This window comes from Macrobrachium rosenbergii, chromosome 23, assembly GCF_040412425.1.
Source record: "Macrobrachium rosenbergii isolate ZJJX-2024 chromosome 23, ASM4041242v1, whole genome shotgun sequence".
NCBI lineage: Eukaryota > Metazoa > Arthropoda > Malacostraca > Decapoda > Palaemonidae > Macrobrachium > Macrobrachium rosenbergii.
In genome coordinates, this window is record NC_089763.1 from 23,155,716 (window position 1) to 23,176,715 (window position 21,000).

General features: G+C 39.0%; 1 protein-coding gene across 4 annotated transcripts in view; it reads right to left on the bottom strand.

Annotated features, from left to right (window-relative positions):
* Positions 1-1,506: 1,506 nt before the first annotated feature.
* Positions 1,507-21,000, bottom strand: part of LOC136851375 (uncharacterized) — a 29,300-nt gene continuing 9,806 nt past the window's right edge. For 2 of the 4 annotated variants that reach the window (XM_067125430.1, XM_067125428.1), the window contains exons 2-4: positions 13,370-17,580; positions 10,998-11,112; positions 7,909-9,341 (exon numbers count right to left, since the gene is read on the bottom strand). In XM_067125430.1, the coding sequence (XP_066981531.1) occupies positions 14,955-17,243 (2,289 nt within the window). In that variant the 5' untranslated portion in view covers positions 17,244-17,580 and the 3' untranslated portion in view covers positions 7,909-9,341; positions 10,998-11,112; positions 13,370-14,954. Of the gene's footprint in view, positions 4,052-7,908; positions 9,342-10,997; positions 11,113-13,369; positions 17,581-21,000 lie in introns of those variants that run through there. The other 2 variants (XM_067125429.1, XM_067125431.1) reach the window with 2 other exon arrangements.

Sequence of the window (21,000 nt, forward strand, 5' to 3'; positions counted from 1 at the left end):
TTCTTTTTAACCATACAGTAATTACCACCAAATTCTTCATGAAAAAAGAGAGAGAGATGAGAGAGAGAAAGAGAGAGAGAGAGAGAGAGAGCAAAGAGAGAGGGGAGGGCAGGCAAACACATTCTAAAGTATGCAGTTTATCCTAACATGGTGCATATGTGTGCACATACCTTGTACTCATGCCCAAATACTGAAAAATGTGCAAAACTAAACAATACGTCACAGTACATTAATGTTTTGCACAGTACTGTGCAGTAATGCATTAAGATATGTCAATAAAAATAGTGTGTGTGAGAGAGAGAGAGAGAGAGAGAGAGAGAGAGAGAGAGAGAGAGAATGTTTATTTGTTCATCCTCCACCCTTACTGAAACAAACAAGAAAGCCTCAATCTACTGTCTGATAAACCTATTGCACTTACTGGATTTCTCTGGTAAGCTCAAAATATTTTTATAATTTTTATCTAACTCGAACAAGTCCATTAAGTAATGAAATCTGCTAAGCTGAGGTCCATTAAGTTGATGTACCACTTTCTAAAATTGACAAACCTTTAACTTAGAAATAACAAATAAGAATTTTTCAAACAGTTTACATAAACATTGCTACAAACATCCAAGATATGTCTAGTTAAATTGAGACAAAACCCTTACGATTTCATCTCTGTCAACTATTCAGAATTTCCTTGTGTCCTGAAATTAACTATGCTTTATATAACAACCTGCTTATGTGGCTTCCTAAAATGTCTTTCTTCTGAAAAGTATACAAATGGCCTTCCAAGGAAAGACATATTTATGAGTTGCTTGGTATGAAAACTTAAAAATATTGGATTTATTAAACAGCCACTATCCTCCTAAAGTTAAGAAACCCACTAAGAAACGAATTCATCTTTTATAACAAAAGTCCGAAGAATATTTTGTTCTCAAGATGATTTGAATCTTTCCACAACCTTTACCTATCAGTTTAACATTAAAAGGAATAAAACCTTTTCATAACCGAGAATCCTTATTAATTTATATACCAAACTTATCCTTGGCAAACTTTCCTAAAAAAAAAAAGAGAGCACTTTTGAATTTACTTATTCATATACCTAACATAACATGCTAGCCATACCTAACTCTCTTTAACGCAAAATTTTAAATTTGAGTTTACTTACAGATTCGTTTACCTAAAATATCATCTCCAAAAAACCATATTTTCCCTGAACTAACAAATGCAGTTTGAGTACCAAACTCCCTTAAATAGGAGCACTCTAAATCTGTGTTTACTTATTAAACCTTTTGCCTACATTAGTAAACTTCAAAAAAATGAAAATTTTTATGTTAATTAATTATTTGGAGACTCATCTACTGTTAAAGTTAGCTTATATCTTCCCACTTAATGGCACAAAAATATAATCTAACTTTAACACTACGTAACATTCATTCCAAATAAGTCACACTTAAATAGTAACTTTGACATTCAAGCAGTGTCTTGACATATGCAGAGATGCCATGATAATAACACCCATGATAACATACTCTCCAGTGTTTACATTAAAATTTTAATTCATTTATTATGCAGAGATGCCATGATAATAATACCCATGATAACATACTCTCCAATACTTACGTTAAAATTTTAATTCATTTATTTTTTATGTTAAGTCAGAAGTGCTTGTATTATTTTCATGGCAAGCTTCATACAAAATTAAGAGAATAATCTACCACAAGAAAACTATGACAAATTCTTAATCTGTTATCAAATCTGAGATAGATATTCATAAACTAATTTCTGAAATATCTCCAATCCTAGAATGTAAACATGTAATAATTAAGGGTGTGATATTCTTCCCATATTAAAAAAAGACTGTGCATAACCTAAATAATAGGTTTCAGTCATTTTCCTTGAGTTGACATATGATTAATACCAAATAGTTCAATACTGTGGTTAACAAAGTTTTAATTGATTTTACGGAATATCTTCTTGGTAGTCAAGCATAGTTAGGATAGTTATGTGGAATAAAACCTGCGAGGTATTACCTTCATAGAACTGGTAATATTTTCGGCCAAAGTACAAATAATTCCTGGTAGTTTTAGTTCATGTCTTATACATACTGGTAAACTAGCTTCCATCATAGCAGAAGGGACTCCTCGTATCCGACTTTGTTGCCTTAAACTTAAACCATAGTTGCTTCAGTTATTGATTTACTGTGTATCAGAGTTTTTGAGAATTGCAGTACATAAGCATTGGTATTCTTACTTTAAGATTTAGGTTATGAACAGTCTTTGTTTAATATGGGAAGGATATCACACCCTTAATTATTATATGAACTTCTAACGATTTATTTACAACTTGGTTCTCTGAACTGGATTTTACAAACACCCTAACTTCATGGTATTGTTAGATTTCTACACAAACAGGTGAGTAATTTTTCATTTTTAGTCTATCTCAAGAACGAAAATAGGCTTCATATAGGAAATGGTTGATCATTTTGAGGACTAAAATGCATTATTTTATAATTTTTGAGCAGACCAGACTCAGAGTCAAATTCCCACTGAAACACTCTTGTATGTTTAACTTTACCCAAGATTCATATCTCTCTCCACTTTACATTTGTGTACACATTCAAGAAATTAACAAAACAGTAATCCCTATCTGACTACAATCTCCGAAGAAGCTATTATAGGATTTTCTGTTAAATGCTTCTAACACTCACCCATGATAACATAGTGTGTTAATGGCACAGGCCACTAAGTAGGTCTCAATCATCTTTTGTGCTTATTTTTGGGAGGCATCCCAATCAGCTCTCACTTGGTCTGTCCATCAGGTGGGTCCTTTTGTCATTTGTCATGTACAATTTCAGGACAAAACTACCTCTTCTGTCTCATAAGCCTTGAACATTATCATTCCAACCTGGTTCTCTTAGTCCATATTTTTACATGCTCCTTTTAAGACTGCTCTTGATGTGGAATAGTATGTTGCTTGAAGAGATTCCAGTTACATTCAACGCTCTGAGTTACGGTGTAAGTCAAAACATTGACAAACTCAAACGTCCCTCCCATTTTAACTCAAACTTGTGCTCTACTTTCTAACTGATCGGGGAAACTTCTCCTTCACCACAAGATATTTATGCTTTGTTTGACTTCGGTATATAATGAAATTAATGACTACTATGTAAACACTTCATTTCTCATATATATCTTAGTTAATATTACTGTACTGAAATTGAGTGTTTCTCACAGATGAACAATCCAAATTGATAACAGTTTCAATAATCAATTGTAATTTCATGTGTCCAAGGGGAACTCTCAGTTATGGCAATTTTTATTCCTTGACTCTGCAAACTGAATGCCTAACTTCCTTGAAGTGTTGATAGCAGTTTCAAAAATCAATTGCAATTTCATACGACTTCCTTGTGAAAGGCTAACTTGTCTTAGAAGTGGACTCTCAGTTATGGCAATTTTCATTCCTTGACTCTGCAAACTGAATGCCTAACTTTTTAAGTTACACTTATGCTCTATTTTCTAACTGATCAGGGAAATTTCTCCTTCACTACAAGATACTTATACTTGTTTTCAACTCTGTACATGCTGAAATTCATGGGTAGTATGTACATTTATATTTACATATCTTACTTAATATCACTGAAATCAAGTTTTCCTAACTGATGAACTATCTACATTTATAGCAGTTTCAAAATCAATTGTAATTTCATGATTTCCTTGTGAGAGCCAAGTTGTTTCAGAAGGGAACTCTCAGTTATGGCAATTTTCATTCATGACTCTGTGAACTGAAAGCCTAACTACCTAGAAGTTCATCATGTATCAGACCTGTAGACCACAGGGTCATGTTTTGTATGAATTTGATGACGCTCTCTCCACCACTCTACAGCTTATCTGTAGGTACACTATCCTTTTCGGATAGTTTATAGTAGGCTATTTTAGTTTCCACTTATATTTCACTTTCTCATAACAGTTCTAGTTTGCTCGATTGGAATAATTATTCAGCTGTGACTCCTCTCTGTTTGAAGATTCAGAATTTGGGAGACCACCTTCCAGTAGATGAAGTGAAGAACCTGCAAATGAGATCATCTCTGTATTAAACTTACTTAAACATTTGATGTAACCTAAAACCTTCCTGAAAACAGTAAGTTCCCTACATTCCACCTAATCATAAGTAAAGTGGGAAAAACAGGTGATTGATATTAACTGAGAACAAATCCAAGTATGTACTGTAAAAATAATTTTGTAAATATAGCATCGTACATAATGGTACATTAATACTGATTTAAACTTCAATGTATATGTTAGAGAAGAAATCTAAAATACCAATTGTAAGGGCCAAGCTTTATGCTAAAAAAAACAAATGAGAACTAGCTCTTACAACCTGTTATACGGTTGACAGCCAGTATTCGTGGGGTTTAGGTACTACAATCATCCGCGAATGCCAAAATTCCGTGATATATTGGAACCCCCCCTCTAAATATGCTTATAACTAGGTATTTTAATACTTTAGACACCAAAGGCCCCCCTCTAAAAACTCTTATAAGCACCTATTTCAATATTTCAAACAAAAATATACCTTAAACTATCATCCTAAAACACCAATATCATATCAAAGTCACCTTACAACATTAATGTACCCTCCTGCAATTATTACTCTTACCAGGGCAAAAAGTAATCAAGTTACCGCTATACAGTACTGTAATCAGGCACGCACATTTTCTATCATACAGTATTGAAGCCATCACGTTTTCTTTAACAGGGGAAACATTGGTATAAAGCACGTAATTCACAGAGAGAGAGAGAGAGAGAGAGAGAGAGAGAGAAGGGGGGGAACAAAAATACATATGCACATTAAAAATATTTAATATTAAGATTACGTAAATCATATGGGTATTCACCAGGGATCAATGATGATGATGACAATGATGAATTAGCTGTGCAATCCAATGAATGAATGACTGCTCAGCAAAGCAGAGGAGTTACACGTCCTCGTGGGGTGCCTCTTCCCCTTCTTCAGGAGGTGCTTTGTCAGGGGTTTAGGGAGGCACCATCATGCTCACGAGTGTTCCAAAGGGCTTCGTGACAACATTAAGGCAGCTGGAAAAATTAGTGGATCTTTCCTTAGAATCATCCCATGCCTCAACCATTGTGCTGTAACATTTATGTAAACACAGCAAAATATCAATACCCTAAAACTTTTTTTCTTCCTTACAAAATGTTCACCCAAAGCCAAACACAGCTCGCCAAAAAGAAAATGCATGTTGGGTAATATAGTACCTACCACAAGGCTTCTGCTTCATCTCTCAGTTCACCATGCTCCACTCATTCACTTGAAACGTCTGATTGTTCATGTTTTCATCTCTGTTCATAGTACAGTGCTTGTTAATCGTGCGAGATGCCCAAAATGCCCTAATTCCAGGCTACCAGCAAAGAACACCAGAGAAATGACTCTCAAACAGAAGGCAGACCTCCTGGATATGTTGAAGCAGAGAAGACGTTATGCTCAAGATGTTCGCCATTATGGCACGAATGAGAGTACTGTCTGGTATGCAACTAATCAATTAATCATTTATTGATGAAAATGTTTACAGTAATGTACAAATATACTGTATAGGATATACGGTACTGTAACATATAAATTTTACATAGTAATTAATTTCACTACAGTAATTTTCTTTATAATTAAATATGAGTATTTTGGCAAGTTCTAAATATTTTCAGGTACATAAAGAAGAAAGTCCATAAAGATTAACTTCTTGGGTAGTGCCAAGAAAGTGTTGACTGTGCATGACAAAAACATTGTCAGGATGGAGTCATCATTGACTATGTGGATTAATGACAGTAGGAAGAATAATGTCCCCCATTCATGGCACATTATCCATGAGAAGGCAAGACAGCTGTACCAGCACTTTAAAGACTCGCGACGACATGGAATGTGTTCGTGTGTCCAGTATGGAAGCGTATGCCTTTTTGCAAATCTCTATTTTTAAAATAAATATGAGAGCTGTTAATCAGCTCAGTGGTCTGATAAAACTGTTAATAATAATACTGTAATAATCAGGCCAGCAAGGGGTGGTTCCACCATTTCCTAAAGAGGTACTAAACTGAGGAATGTTTCGCTGCATGGGAAAACTGCATGGAAGCAGCTGCGACTTATCCAGTCTTTCAAGATCATCAGCGATAATGGCTACCTTCCAGAACAGGTTGGTTTTAATTTGATTAAATTTTAATTTAAACCTTTTCTCTTTATATTTTATTAAATAAATACATTTTTTAACTGAATTCCCTTGTTTATTACAATTTTAAATGTCTTTAGCTTTATACTTTATTAAATAAATTTTAATCTCTTATTCCAGGTGTTCAATATGTTGGATTGTTTCTGGAAATGATCACGAACATACCACATGCAGGACGAAGCCAGAGCTCCTGGGTTCAAGGCCCAGAAGGATAGGGTTACCCTTATCATGTGTGGAAATGCATCTGGATTAATGCTAAAACCAGGCCTTATATACTGTACAGGGCTGCCAATCCCAGGGCCCTCAAGAATAAGAACATACATTTGCTGCCACTGTTTGGAGGCATAATCCCAAAACCTGGACCACCCAAGTCCTTATGTCTAATTGGTTCCATCAGAACTTCATCCCTCAATGACTTGGGCATGGAGTTCAATGTACTCCTGGTTATGGACAATGCTGGTGGCCACCCTCTGGATCTTTATTAATTTAATCTCTTATTCCTCCTCCCAGGTGTCTCTCCTCCATATGGACCTGAGACTGGATTGTTGGTACTCTACACTGGCACCTTGTGAGAAATGGATGCTGACAGTGAATTTACGCTGAAGGACTATTGGCCTAAATTCACGAATTGCTACTGCTCTCCATCATCAGCAATCGTTGAATGACACATGAAGGAGACTCAGAAGAAGTTGTGGCTGTTTACGATTACAGGGCTTCTGGTAGAGAGAAATTCAACATTCAGCCATTGATAAAGCAAGAATGCTTGGTGGAGAAGGCTTCGATGACATCAGAGGATGAAGTCAGCACCCTCATTGATGCCCACCCTGACAGACCAGGATTTGGAAGAGCTGACAAAGTCTGCCAGCAAAGAAGACACGGCAGGTTCAGAGGACAAGGAGGATGATGAGGGCCTGTCTTTGGAACGTCTGTCTGGACTTATCAGGATGCTCAAGGAGGTGAAGGAGAATTTTTTGGCATGGGATCCTTATATGGAATGAGCTCTAAAATTTACAAATGGCCTTGAGGGATTATTGGCGCCCTATACTAATAACTTCCTGAGCACCATGGAGCAGCAGCGACTGCCTATCACCAGTTATTTCTGTGGTGAAGGAGGACCCTCCAAATCATCCCAAAACCCCTCAAGAAGTGCAAATGGTGGAGGAAGCCCCTAAAGAAGGGGAAGGGGCGCCCCCAGAGGACGTGTAACTCCTCTGCTTTGCTGTGCAGTCATTCATTCACTGGACTGCACAGCTAATTCATCATCATCATCGTCATCTTCAGTCAACATTAATCGTTGGTGAGTATAGTACCCATATGATTTAATCTTAAATTTTGAAATGATATTCAAGTGTTTTAAGATGATACTTTAAGATATAATTTTGTTTGAACTACTGTACTGTGTTAAAACAGGCAATTATAAGCATTTTATTTGTTTACATAATTATTTTTTATTCTAGATTGTGTGTAATAGCTGTGGCAAGTTCCCTAAAGACCAAAAAAGCTATGATACTCACATGGATCAAAATTCCAAGTACTGTACAATACTGTACAGTATTGTACTGTACTGAAGGTAGTGTAACCAGACTTTACTTTGTACTGTACATATGTAGGCTTGTATGTAAGGAAAATATTGTAACCAGACTACTTTGTACACTATACATATGTGGGCTTGTATTTAAGGAAAATAAAACTTTGTTTTACCATATACAGAACATTTTTATTTTCAGAAGGTAGAATGAATAGCAGAATTACAGTACTGTACCTGTACAGGTAACAGTACTCTATTTACAGTGTAATTTGTGTACTGATCTGAATTTAAAATTTAGGCCACTGGCTAAGCATTGGGACCTATCAGGTTATTCAGTGCTGAAAATTATGTTGAAACAATTGTAAAGAGAGGGCGGAAAGTACGATGGAAGAAAGAGCTTATCAACGGAGGTACTGTATAGTAAATGGAATGAAAACGGTTTCAGCTAGGGGCCGAAAGGACGCTGCAAAGAACCTTAAGTAATGGTTACATTGCACCAAGTAAGGTGCACTGATGGCAAAACCCCTAGAGGGTGTAATTTGTGTATACAGCTGTATTTAGTTATGAAAACAATATGAACATACAATAATTAGTGAATACACAGCATTGCTCTATGAAAAAATTCATGAATTAGTGAATTTTCTGCGATAATTCTCAAGAAATATCCATAGAAAAATCCATGAGGTCGTGGATTTTCCATGATATGTTTGGAGATAGGTTCCACCAAAAAAACGGCGAATAACTGAATCCGTGATTGTGGAACCGCGAATAAGCGGTGTTACACTGTATGTATAAAAGATTGGATATAGCGTTGAATATCACATCTATCAAAAGCTTTAATTAGCTGTTGGCCTTAAAGAGGCATATTGTGTCATATTATGCAAAAACTTGTTTTTGAATGTGAGTACTTACCAAAAACAGCTCAGATTTCTAGCAATACTGTAGTACATGACAGAAACAAACTTTAATTTAGAACGAAACCGATTACAGTATTACATTAATTCTTCCCCCCAAAAACTTAGCAATCAGAATGAGAAATCATGAGAACAACGCTGTTCAGAATTATTCTAACTTAACAAACCAAAAATTCTGTTGTTACTATAATTCATACAAGGAACTTTATAATCTTGTGATACTACTGACACTTGGTTGAAATACTAAAAAATGCAATGGTAAAAGTATTTCAACTTCAGCCACAAAAGCTTGGATGATTTTTGCAATAAATCAATCTTCATTATGTGCAATGTTCTTAGTTATGAAATTCTGTTCTCCGGTCTCCTACATACTAGATCAGTGAGCTAATAAATTACCTATAGTATTAATTTGTGTCATTCATGTTTGCAATATTCTGTATATAAAACAAGATTCTTTATCTTTGTATCTGAATAATGTGTTACACATACTTCCTTACCATTAAGCACTAACAGATCCATTGTGATTTGATTTATGAAAATTAGGCTATGAAGCTATGCGCTGGGGCACTTCCTAGCCATTCAGAGCTGTGTCCATTATGACCACAATCTTTGGGAATTCCTGCCACTTTAAGCTGGTTTGCTGTGGAACTGGTGTTACTCTTCATTCACAGCCATCACGGCCCTGAAAAACAACAGATACAGATACTGTATCAGTAGAGTCTGAGCTGAACCTAACCCTATTCCCAACACAGTCACTTGTGTAAGTCTTAGAATAGCTTAACCTAATCCTATCCCTGAATGTAGAATTAGAAAAACTGTAGACTAGTGTAGTATTTGGAGGCTAATAATCTTGACAAACAGTACTGCAAGTTTATGTTCTGAAAGGACAGAAATAAGACCCCAACATTTCAGGACCATCCAGGAAACCAATATAATACTGGATCTAGTTGAAAGTATCTCTGACCCTATTCATGCCTCAGCTCTATTTCAGATTTGAGGATCACAAAGTAGGCTTTGCTTGCTACCTATAATATTAGGGGCAAATAAATAAATGTGTTGGAGGTAAGATACTTATGCAAAACAAAGATAGCACAGAATTTGGCAGCAAGGGAGGATAACTCAGGAAGAGGCACCACTGAAATATATGACCTGAGCATTGCTGATATACTTTAAGTGTGAGAGGCAGTGGGTTTAGTATGTGTAAACAGTAGTTAATGAGATGCTGGGAGTCTTCTGTTGGCAATATTAGACAGCCCTTTAAAAGTCACATCTGCTTAAAACTGCTGCAAAAACAACCACATTGCACTCAAGTGCTAGCTTTTACAAGAGATAGCATTCACATAACATATGCAGGGTTCTCAGCTGGGTAGAGGTCTTGTTAAACCTCAGTTTTTGGTGGAGACTTTCTCAATTAGTTCACTAAGTCAGAATCTCGCTAAAACCTTTGTCTTGTCCATTAATTAGTACGCTTGTCATAAAAAATCTCAATTTACACTATACTGGGAAAAATTTTATTTTAGATTTTGACTTTTGAACTCAAGTGTTTCAAATTCTGAAAACATCTTACATTTCACTGTAGTTCTCGCTTGTCATTGGAAATAAATTTACATCAAAATTGCAGGAAGAAATTTCATCCCCACAAGCTTACAAAGTACAATGTGCACACATGCATGTGATCTGCAGTACACAGACTGTCAAATATGACCCCATAAGCTTTGTTAAAATAATTAATAAGAGAGAGAGAGAGAGAGAGAGAGAGAGAGAGAGAGAGAGAGAGAGAGAGAGAGAGAGAGCTCCATTAATTCAAAACCATGTTGCTTTCCAAATACCATACATACATACATACAGGCAGTCCATACATACATACATGCAGTCCCTGGGTTTACAACGGGCTCGGCTTACGACGTTCCGAGCTTACGACGCTCTTGCAAATATATTCATAAAAAATTATTCACCGGGTTACAATGCATGTTCCGGGTTTACGATGCCAACGACACCAATCTGATGGAAGAAACATGGTTCCAAAAAGTGCAGAATGGTGAAAATTTGGAGGTTTTTTTATGAAAAACTCAATAAAAATGCAGTTTACATCATTTACAAGACACCCAAATGATTAGAAGTAAGGTTTTCTTACGATTTTCAACGTTATTTTGGGCTATGACAATTTTTGGCTTATGACGCAGCGGGGACTGCCTGACGTACAAACAAATAAAACCTTTAATTGTAGGTGGTTTTAATCACACTGACAAATTACATAAAAATATATCTAGCTCGTCCTTGGGCAGACAGTATTACACCGTACAACCCTTGCTATACAGCGCAATATGTTGAGATTTACCTCCAAATGTCAACTTCCCGACTTCCAGTTTACTAACTGCTCCATTAAGGGGGCCTTCATTCTTTTTACTGTAGCTTTTGTTGTTGACAACCGTATACATTTAATATTACCATATCTGTAAAAGAATTTCAACAGTTAATTACTTACAGAAATTTACTGTATTTTATGTACATAACATACATACAGATACTGCATCTGGACGAAAATATATGTAAAATAGCAATTTTTTACAGTAGGTCTTAATGGAAGGGTAACCCTTGGCACATATAATTACTCTTACATAAAAGACAGGGCTGTCTGTTTCACATGAACAGGTCAGAGCATAAATCCAGTTCATAGGAATACAGTAACACCTCAACTTAACAACTGACAACTTAGCAGACTGCTTTACCTATCAGTTACCATAACACAGTGTGGTTATTTTTTATTATGCTACCATTTTATATGGGATACAATTTTAAATATACATACAATTTTAAATATACATCTCTTAAGTTGAATGTCAAATGTAAAGTACACATTATTTTAGGTTAGGAACTATGTGGGATTACTGTTACCTGTAAGATATCTAGAGAAAATTCAAGCGCACTCTATAACATGGGGTCACTGTTACATAATGACTTTGCTACTTATCAGAAAGGCCAGACCCCCAAAATGTCTGTTAAGCAGAGGTGCTACTGTAGTGTTCCTCCAAAAAGAACTGTTTTACATATTCTAGTATTTATTTCACAGACTACACAACTGCACATTTAAAAAATTTCTAAAAAAGGGGGCAGTACCTAACCCTATACACTATAGTGCAGCCACTGGAATGATTCAATTTGGCACCTGCAGTTACAAAGTAGGCTTTAGAACTGTACAAATGAACTTGCTTACACAACTCCCATCTGAAGTTCTATATGTCATCGTTCAAGACATGATTTATTTACTGTTAATGAATAAATATTTCTGCAAACTTATTAACGTTTTGGTTACCATGTATCTGAAAAGTCATGATAACATGCCCTTTCCAAGATTATCAAACCAAATAAAAAAAATGAAAGTTCATAACTGATTAACTTACACGTATCTGTTTCTATCATGAATCCTGTCATATTGTCCAGGTATCCATGTATCCACAATTCCTGTTTGACACTGAAGCCCAGTTTTCTTTATACAACCTAAAGGCATCTGGATACATACATAAAGGCAATTTGATACAACTCGAGTCATTTTGATACATTTAATTTTCATAATAAAATCCAATTCCCTAACATCAATGTTTTTTTCTTAAACCTCTAGTATTGGCATCATATAGACAGGCACTCATCAGAACTGCTGTATACAAATAATATATTTCTTGAAACTAGAGCAGGATTTTAATAATTCAGATCAATTTGAATATTCACAAATTGATTAAATGATATTTTTCTTTCAAAACACTACAATTATCAACTGATTTTTTTATTCTATTATACACCTAGTCCTGGTGCTTAATTGATTATTTGAATTTAAATTTTAAATTGTAAATTAAGTAACTTAATGATTTGTGATTCTAATCTTCCCATGAAGTACACAACAGCATTCTTAAAAGAGTGGATTCTAAAACCTTTGACAAATTTGTTAATTCTATTCTTGAGCTGAATATTCCCTTATGACAAGGCAAAAAATAAAAATTAACGACTGAAGCCGTCAAACCTGTCGCTTTACCGTTTATATCAAAAGAATAAGCTTACACCTGGACCCCATAATAGCACCGTTTTGTTCAGGGGCATTTCTTTTCTAGTTCTCTAGTCCCTTGGTTAGTTTTTTGGGGTTAAAAACTTGACTTGGAATTAACATTCTGAAAAACAAAACTTCCCTGTTACCCACGGTGGCATTTATAACTAAGTTATCATGTTTTATTTTGTTTTACTGAGATAACTAAAGAATTGACTTATGCCCTAAAATGACATTTTCATAATAAAATTAAGTTTCATATTTACTTACCAAGTAATTACATAGCTAATGTATCTACCCTTGCGTGGCAACTTTTTGAATTTAGTGGTAGTGATTCTTTTTGTTTTTATGTTGGCAACAGCCCTGTCCACTATCAGGGAACACCGGAACAACCTGGCAGCCATGATTCAACTTGTTTGTGCCCTCATGTCCATAGAGGGGAGGAGGGCAGGCTTTGATTCTGTAATTACTTGCTAAGTATTTATGAAGCTTAATTTTATTATGAAAATGTCATTTTCATATAAGTAACTTGACAAGTAATTACATAGCTGAATCCCACACTGAATGGAAGTGGGACACAAGGACATAGTCTACTCCAAAACACTAAAAAATGATGATGAATTTGAAATAGAAAAATCTGCTAGAATTGTATGCAATGCTTGTTGTTTCCTTACCTGGTAAGAAAGCTACTGCAGGCAAATGCTGCCTCTGGTTGGTGCTCATCTTAACCCGTAGTGGCGTGGCTGCTGAGCTGTGGAGCACCTTTACTCAAGTGGGAGCTTTGTAGCGGAGGATATATCTGATGGTTAACAACGCATACAATAAGGTCCCCTTGCCCTGGGCGTAGTACCAACATTAAAAAACCAAACAACGCTGTCACCTACTCTGAAAAACTTGATAAAAACCACAACCTATCCACTAAGGCTGGTGGATACTCCAGCCACCTTGTACCCCCAGGATCCCCAAAACCACGAAAACCCTACACCAAGACAAAAAGATAGTAGGAAGAAAAAAAAAAAAGTGCTTCCTATAATTCTTCACCCAATACTATGCCAGCCACCAATAACAGACCCAAGGTACTACAATCATTAAACACTTTCTACTTTCTTCAAGTAGTGAGAAGCAAAAATGGACCTGCACTTCCAGTAGGTAGACTGAATAATGGAGGTCAAGGACATGTTATGCCTAAAAGAGTAGACACTGCACTGATATTGTGCACTCTCACTTTAAAGTTTGGTAAAATGTCCTCCTGGATCTGGGTATGTGCTTCTCTAACAAACAAGTTAACAAAAAGACGACTAGAGAGCCTGAACATGTGTGGCTTAGAAACACAACGATTGCGAGGACAACTAATAGAAACATTCAAAATACTGAAAGGCATAACAAAAGTAGACAGTAATCTCTTTACACTAAATGAAAACCAGACAATAACAGATGGAAACTTGATATGAAGAGATACAACACATCTCATTGTAGGAACTTCTTTACCTACAAGATATGTGACACACGGAACAAACTGCCACCAGACGTTGTAAAAAGCAACAGTGTGAAAGAGTTTAAAAGTAAGCTAGACAAAATAATCTGAACACTATGAATGAATAGTAAAACCTGCGCCTAGAGATAAGCGAGCACATGTTGTCTCCGCGGTTGGACCAATAAGTCTTTGAGACATCCTAATCCTTGTAACTCTCTCTCTCTCTCTCTCTGTGTTATAACATTAGTATCTGCTAAAACCAATAAGAAAAAAAATGAAAACATTAGGAAAAACTTTTAGTGATAAAAAAACAGCGCACTCATTATCTCTTCTATGAGTCTACTTTTTCCTGTAGAAGGCTACATATGACTGACAGTCTGAGTAATATCACAAGAGGGATGGCCTCTTGAAAGTTGCCAGTTACTATTTTGTAAACTCTTGTCCGAAAGGCACTGAAAAGTGTGCCAGGACTTTCCAGAGTGACTGTACCACAAAGAGACAATTGTAAAACCCCTCCGAGCTGGTGTTCTGAACCTCCTCTATGGCCCTTTTCTGTATGAGGGAGGAGACTTCCTCCAGCAGGGCCGAATGTCTCTTGGAGCCTATCAAGTATGCTGTCAGTGTGATGGGAGAGGTGACTAAAGGGGGAAGGGGGGTTCTCCAGGAACGGAATGATGTCGCCCTCCTTCAAAACATTGATAACCCAGGGTTCCGCTCCTCTTATCGGCCACTTCTCCCAAAACACTAGGAGGCTGGCTCCTACCGGTGCATGAAGGACTTCTGTCTCACTTCTTCTTGGAAGATCTCTTCTTGAAGGTCCTGTAAGCAGAACGGACATTTGTGTGGGACCTAAATGTCATCCGAGATCTCCTTCCACGCAAGGGCTGTTGCTGGAGGGGGGAGGTGGTCCTAGCTTGAAAATGAGACGCATCCTCTGGAGACCTAGAAGACTGGGTCAGCAAGTCTAGCGTCATCATCTTCTCCAAGCTCGATGCTATTCCTTTCACTGTGTCCTGAGGGAAGAGATGATTCTTATCCAGGGGGGAGAACATCAATGCTGACTTTTGGGGCTGGGTAAGCCCCTCATTAGTAAAAGAGCACCAGACCTCTCGTTTCTTCAACACCCCAAAAGTAATGAGGGCAGAAAGCTCTAGAGAACCATCTCTAACAGCTTTGTCTGCACAGGACAAAACTCCAATCCAGTTCGAGGTGATATCTGAAGCAAGATCTTTATGGTCCTCAATTTTCTTGGCCAGTGCACCCACAACCCAATCAAGGAAACTGAGGACTTCAAAAACTTTGAACATTTCCTTCACTAGATGATCCAGTTCTGTGGATGAAAACACGATCTTGGCCGACGAGCTAGATCGATGAGATGAGTCAATCAGGATAGAGAAATCCCCTTGAGAGCAGGCAGAGACTCCCATAGAAGGAGCTTCCCCAGTCATGTAGGACAAGTACCTCTTGCGAACCAGACAAGAAGGAGGAAAAGCGAAAGACACTTTACCCTGCTCTCTTCTGGCAGAAAGCCAGTTTCCCATCTTCTTAAATGACTTATGAGCGGCAGGGGAAAGAACCAACTTGGGGAGGAGTGTCCTGTGATCTGGCTGTTTCACCATTAAGAATGTTGAGGCAGGCAAGGACGGGGGGGCTGGGGCAAAATAGGAGGGATAATTTGCTAACAAATACCGCAGTAGGGCAGCATATGCCGAAGGAGAAGCAGGTTCTTGGTCAATCTCTTCTTCCAAGGTAGGAGACAAGTGGTCATCCTGAGCTGGCTTAGGAGTGGAAGGAGCTTTCTTCATTAAGTCCATAATCTGGGCTAACTGTTGCTTAATACGAGCCACAGCAGATTTGTCAGAGTCCAAAGGTGAAGGAGACGTTGCTGGAGGTCTAACAGGAGGAGGTGTAGGAGACCGTGATGGGCGTTCATGAGCGGGCACTGGGCACTCAAGAGCGGGTGATGGGCGCCCATGAGTGGGCACTAGGCGCTCGCGATTGGGTGGTGCGCACTCGAGAGCGGGCGATGGGCCCTCAGGAGTGGGTGCCAGGTGCTCAGGATGGGGCGCTGGGCGCTTAGAAGCGGGCGCTGGGCGCTTAGAAGCGGGCGCAGGGTGCTTAGTAGTGGGTGCTGGGAGCTTGGGAGCCAGATGTGGGCGCTCAGGTGAGAGGGCCCCTAGACTGTCCCAGGGAGACACAGGTGGGTGCTGATGGACAGGGCCAGGAACAGAATGATCCACGGAGTAACTGCAAGATGGTCTGGGACTGCTTGCAGTCTGCTTGTACCGCTTAACAGGCAGAGGGTCTGGACGCTGACCAAGGTTTTCAGAAGGGCGCTTAAGGGGTCGGGAAGAGTCCAGGTAACGTTTACGGCGTTTCCTGTCCACACCATAGTCATCCGAAGAGCTGGAGGACAACAGACGGATATCCTTGGACAAGCCTTTCCAGTGGCTGTCTGCCAACACCTGGGAGTGGGCAACAGGTGTGGCTGAGGGGGCAACTACCCTTGGGCAAACCTCATCGGCCTCCCTTGGACTTTTGGTATGTCTCCTCCCAGGTTTGGTGGAGCAGGACAGGGACCTTGGTCTAGAGGAACCGACGGGATGGATAGCCACCTCCTTCATTTGCACTGCACTATCACTTTGCAATTTCTCTGTAAACACTTTCTGCACAATCGCTTGAATAGAAGCCCCTAACTCAGCAACAGTACTTACTACTAAATTAAGCTTCTTATCACATCTAGACTCAAGACCTGCAATGACATTAGGATCATAAGCAAGGGAGCCAGGCAAGGGAGGAGAAGGTTGGTCAATAGCAGGGCAAGGAATAGGAGAAACAGCAGGAAGAGGAGTAGAAGGGAGAGTAACAGAGCTAACCTCCAAACTAGGTTTTGGTGTAGTCTCCAAACTCTGAGAGTGTTTTATGGCTCTAGAAGATGCTTCCCTATTTCTATCTCTCTCTATACCCTCTAAATGAGACTTAAGAATCTTCCACTGTTTATTCTCCCACGTTGAACACTCTTTACATGTCTTACCAACAGTACAATCTTGCCCTCTACACTTAGCACAGATCATATGAGGATCCTAACACATTTTAGGTAGCCTATTCTTGCAGCCTAACTTGCTACAAAAGCGAATACTCAAATGACCAGAATCAGACATAATTCTAAGTAATCTACTGAATGCTAATCAAAACTGCCAAAAATAAACTGCCTATAGCCTGAGTGCAACCAGAACATAACATTTGTACTTCACCGAATACGAATGAACTACAGGAAAATCCAAAAAGCTGCTGCAAATGGCGTGATGTTTACACTACAGCTGGCAGAAAAAATTTAATCAACTTCTGAGTCGTATCAAATCGCCTTTGTGGATGTACTGAAGTTACCGCAGGGTTGAAGCAAGGCCTCTCCTGAAAAAATGGAATCTTCATTAATTATTTATTACAATAAAAGTTGATATATTATTGAAGACAACTGTAAGTATTCAATGACAAACACTAATTGTGGTTTCTCGTATTAAGGTTCTGTCTGTCTGAAGAGTTTTGCTAAATATTCACCAAATCTTAAGCCTAATCTTAACCTCCTTTGAATTCATTACAACTATACACCTTTCCACAGCCCTTTGTGGCTAAGGTCTCAGTTGCCCTTACTGTTTACTTTCAGTTTGGGATGGACCTGGGCACTGGTCACCCGTCCCGCAGGCCTTTGCATTCCCAATTCCTGGTAATGGCAACAGAAACTTTACTAATGGGCTACTAGCTACTACTGTACCCCTCTGGTTTGGTAATCCAGTTTACATGCAAAATTTGTGCCCCTTGGGGAAATGTAAAACATAAAGCACAGATGGTAAATATGACATTTTTATAATAAAATAAAGTTTTATATATACATTAAAGTAATTACATAGCTTTTAATTTCATTTATTCGCAGTAGCTCAAATTCAAATTTCGGGGTAGTGACACCAATGTTCTGTGTATGGGTGACTAGTCTTGCCCCTAATGAGATAGTTAGGAACGACTTAGCAGATAATCCTCAGTCTGTTTATGCTTATGTCCATCAGAGGAGAGGAAGATAGTTGGGCTCCGATCATGTAATTACTTGGTAAGTATATATAAAACTTTATCTTGTTATAAAAATGTCATTTTTATACAAGTAACTTACCAAGTAACTACATAGCTGAACCCCACACTGACGGGCGGTGGGATACATGGACGTATTCTACTCTAACACATTAAGTCATGTAATGAAGTAGAAAGAGATAAGTTGCTATCGTTGAAAACAATGCTTGTCCTTCCATTAGTTAAGAAAGCCTGCAGTATAAACTACCACTGGTTGGTATTCAACTTAACCTGTAGTGGTGTGGCAGTAAAGCTGAGGGTCGCCTCTATTAAAGAGGGAGCTTTGTAGCGGAGCGGTACTCCGATCGCTACCAAAACATCAGTGGAAGTTATGCAGTCAAGGAATTATCCAATGGCTAGCAGAACTTTAAAGGTACCCTTGCCGTGGGTGCAGTGCCAGAATAAAAACGACCAGATTATGTTGTCACCTACAGTGAAATAAAACCACAACCCATCCACTGATGCTGGACTACTGTTGGCGCCAGGAGAGCAGGGCGCCAGACAAGCTATGAGCTCGGGTGTTGTCTGGCACTCCTGGAAGACAAGGAACATCCGTAAAATTCCTGTTGCATTTGCTATAGGGATGGTATGGACCACAAAAGGAGGAAAACGAAGATTCCTTGAAGGGGCAAGCAGGTCCAAGACAGGTCTGTCCCAAAGATCTCACAGATTCCAGCAGCCGGGGGATCCACAGTCCCCTTCTGATGTCTCAGTACGTCAGATAGGGCTTAGTTCTATGAACCGATCAAGTAACTAGAAGACCTGATTGATCTGTCCACAAAAACAGGGCTCTTCCTATAGAGGTGGGGAGAAATGGGTTAGAGCCTTGCTTACATAAAACATTAGAACTGTGGTCCAGTCTGAATGGTTACCACAGTCTACGAGTGGACTAAGGTCAAAAAGCATTGAAGTTATGTGAAGAAACTTCCAGCTCTGTGAGAAGGAAGTGTAGGATCCATCTTTCTGGGGACCTACCCCCAGAAAAACCCTGGTTTGGGGATCCTTACAAAGGATCCCCAAACTGTAACCAAGGCGTTGAAAAGAAATCCAGGACTAGGTTCACAGATGAAGGAACTTCCTTTCCAAAAGACTAAGCTCAGACAACTATAAGAACAAGGAAGGGTGCTTCCTGCATCTCCAAAATCCATTCAATAGCCGTGAAGATTGAAGGAAGAGGCTGTCTGGTTTGTCCTTTATCCGCTGTGGGCAGGTCTCACATTGATGATCATGCAGACTCGTAGCCAAAAGAGCAAACTAGTAGAAGGACATGCAGAACCGCAGACAACCGTGCGAACCAGCTGCCAACTCTGAGAACTTTATGACCAGCCAAGTTAAAATGTAGAAATCCATGCAGATTTGACAAAAACTGAACTTGATAACGCTTAGTGTGGACTTGATGATACCCTTGTAAAGAACAAAGACATACAGAACTGTACTCTGAGAAAAATTCTTTAAAGTTATAACAGCTTAAAAAATTCCATAACTGTAAGAACCTAGGCCCTGTGAGCTTATGCTAGGCGTATGGAGGAGGCTGTCGAGTACTACATATATAATGACGAGCGCTTAGTGCAGGTGTTGGGCACTCGGACGAATGCACCAGGCACTAGGAAGTGGCACCAAGAGCTAAGGAAAGGGTCCAGGTAAACTGGAACTGGCGCCTTGCCTGAAAGGTCATTCAACCAAGAACAAAACTGCAAGAAGACCATGAGAAGAAGATAGCTTTAACCATGGACAGGAAGCAGAGAACAGCAACTGTCAACATGTAAATCTTCAGCAGAGTGAAGAGCCAAGCTTACGGTGTTCAGTCTTCGCCTGAAAGCTTGGAACTGAAGTAAAATTCGGGGATGCATTGTAAAACTCCTATTAGGTCTGTCCAATCTGGCCAACGTCTCCTGGGTGCCAGAGCTAGAGTAGGCTAGTAATGTCTCAGACTTGAAGGGGAGAAAGGGGGCAAAACTCTCAGGCCGTCTGAAAGCTGAGATTCTTGGCATATGAAAAACTCGAAAATCCGTGAGATGCTGAAAGTCGACAGGAGGACTCTGACCAGTGCTCCTGATGTCAGTCCACAAAATTAAGACTTCCAACAATCTTGACAAGAAAGTCTAGATCCAAAAGGTACTGTACTGAGTGAAGGAAGACAAAAGACACTTGTCTTGTTCCTTAAATGAAAGCCGATTTTCCAACATTGACAGATACTTGGATGACTAGGAAATAGCCCAAAGAGGGAGCTTCCTTCACCAACTCAACAACTCTGACCCAGAAGTCTTGTCTGGAGGTAGACTTAGTCCCTGCTCAATGGGAACTGGCGCACAAGACAGGACAACAGCTTGTTCTTAAAATTTAGGTGCCAAACCAAAGAGGAACTGGCGCGGGACACAGCAAGTTGGCAGTCGGATCCCTTGGCTCCCACTACACACTTGGATCCCTCAGATCCCACTATACATTTGGATCCCTCGGATCCCATTGAGTGCTTGGACCCATTGGATCCCACCAGACACTTGGATCCATTAGATCCCACTGGACACTTGGATCCATCATATTCCACTGGACACCTGGATCCACCAGATCCCACTGGACATTTGGATCCATCAGATCCGACTGGGCGCTTGGATATTCTGGGTACTCAGATCCCACTGTACACTTGGATCCATCAGATCCCACTGGACACTTGGACCCATCAGATCCCACTGGACATTTGGATCCATCAGGTTC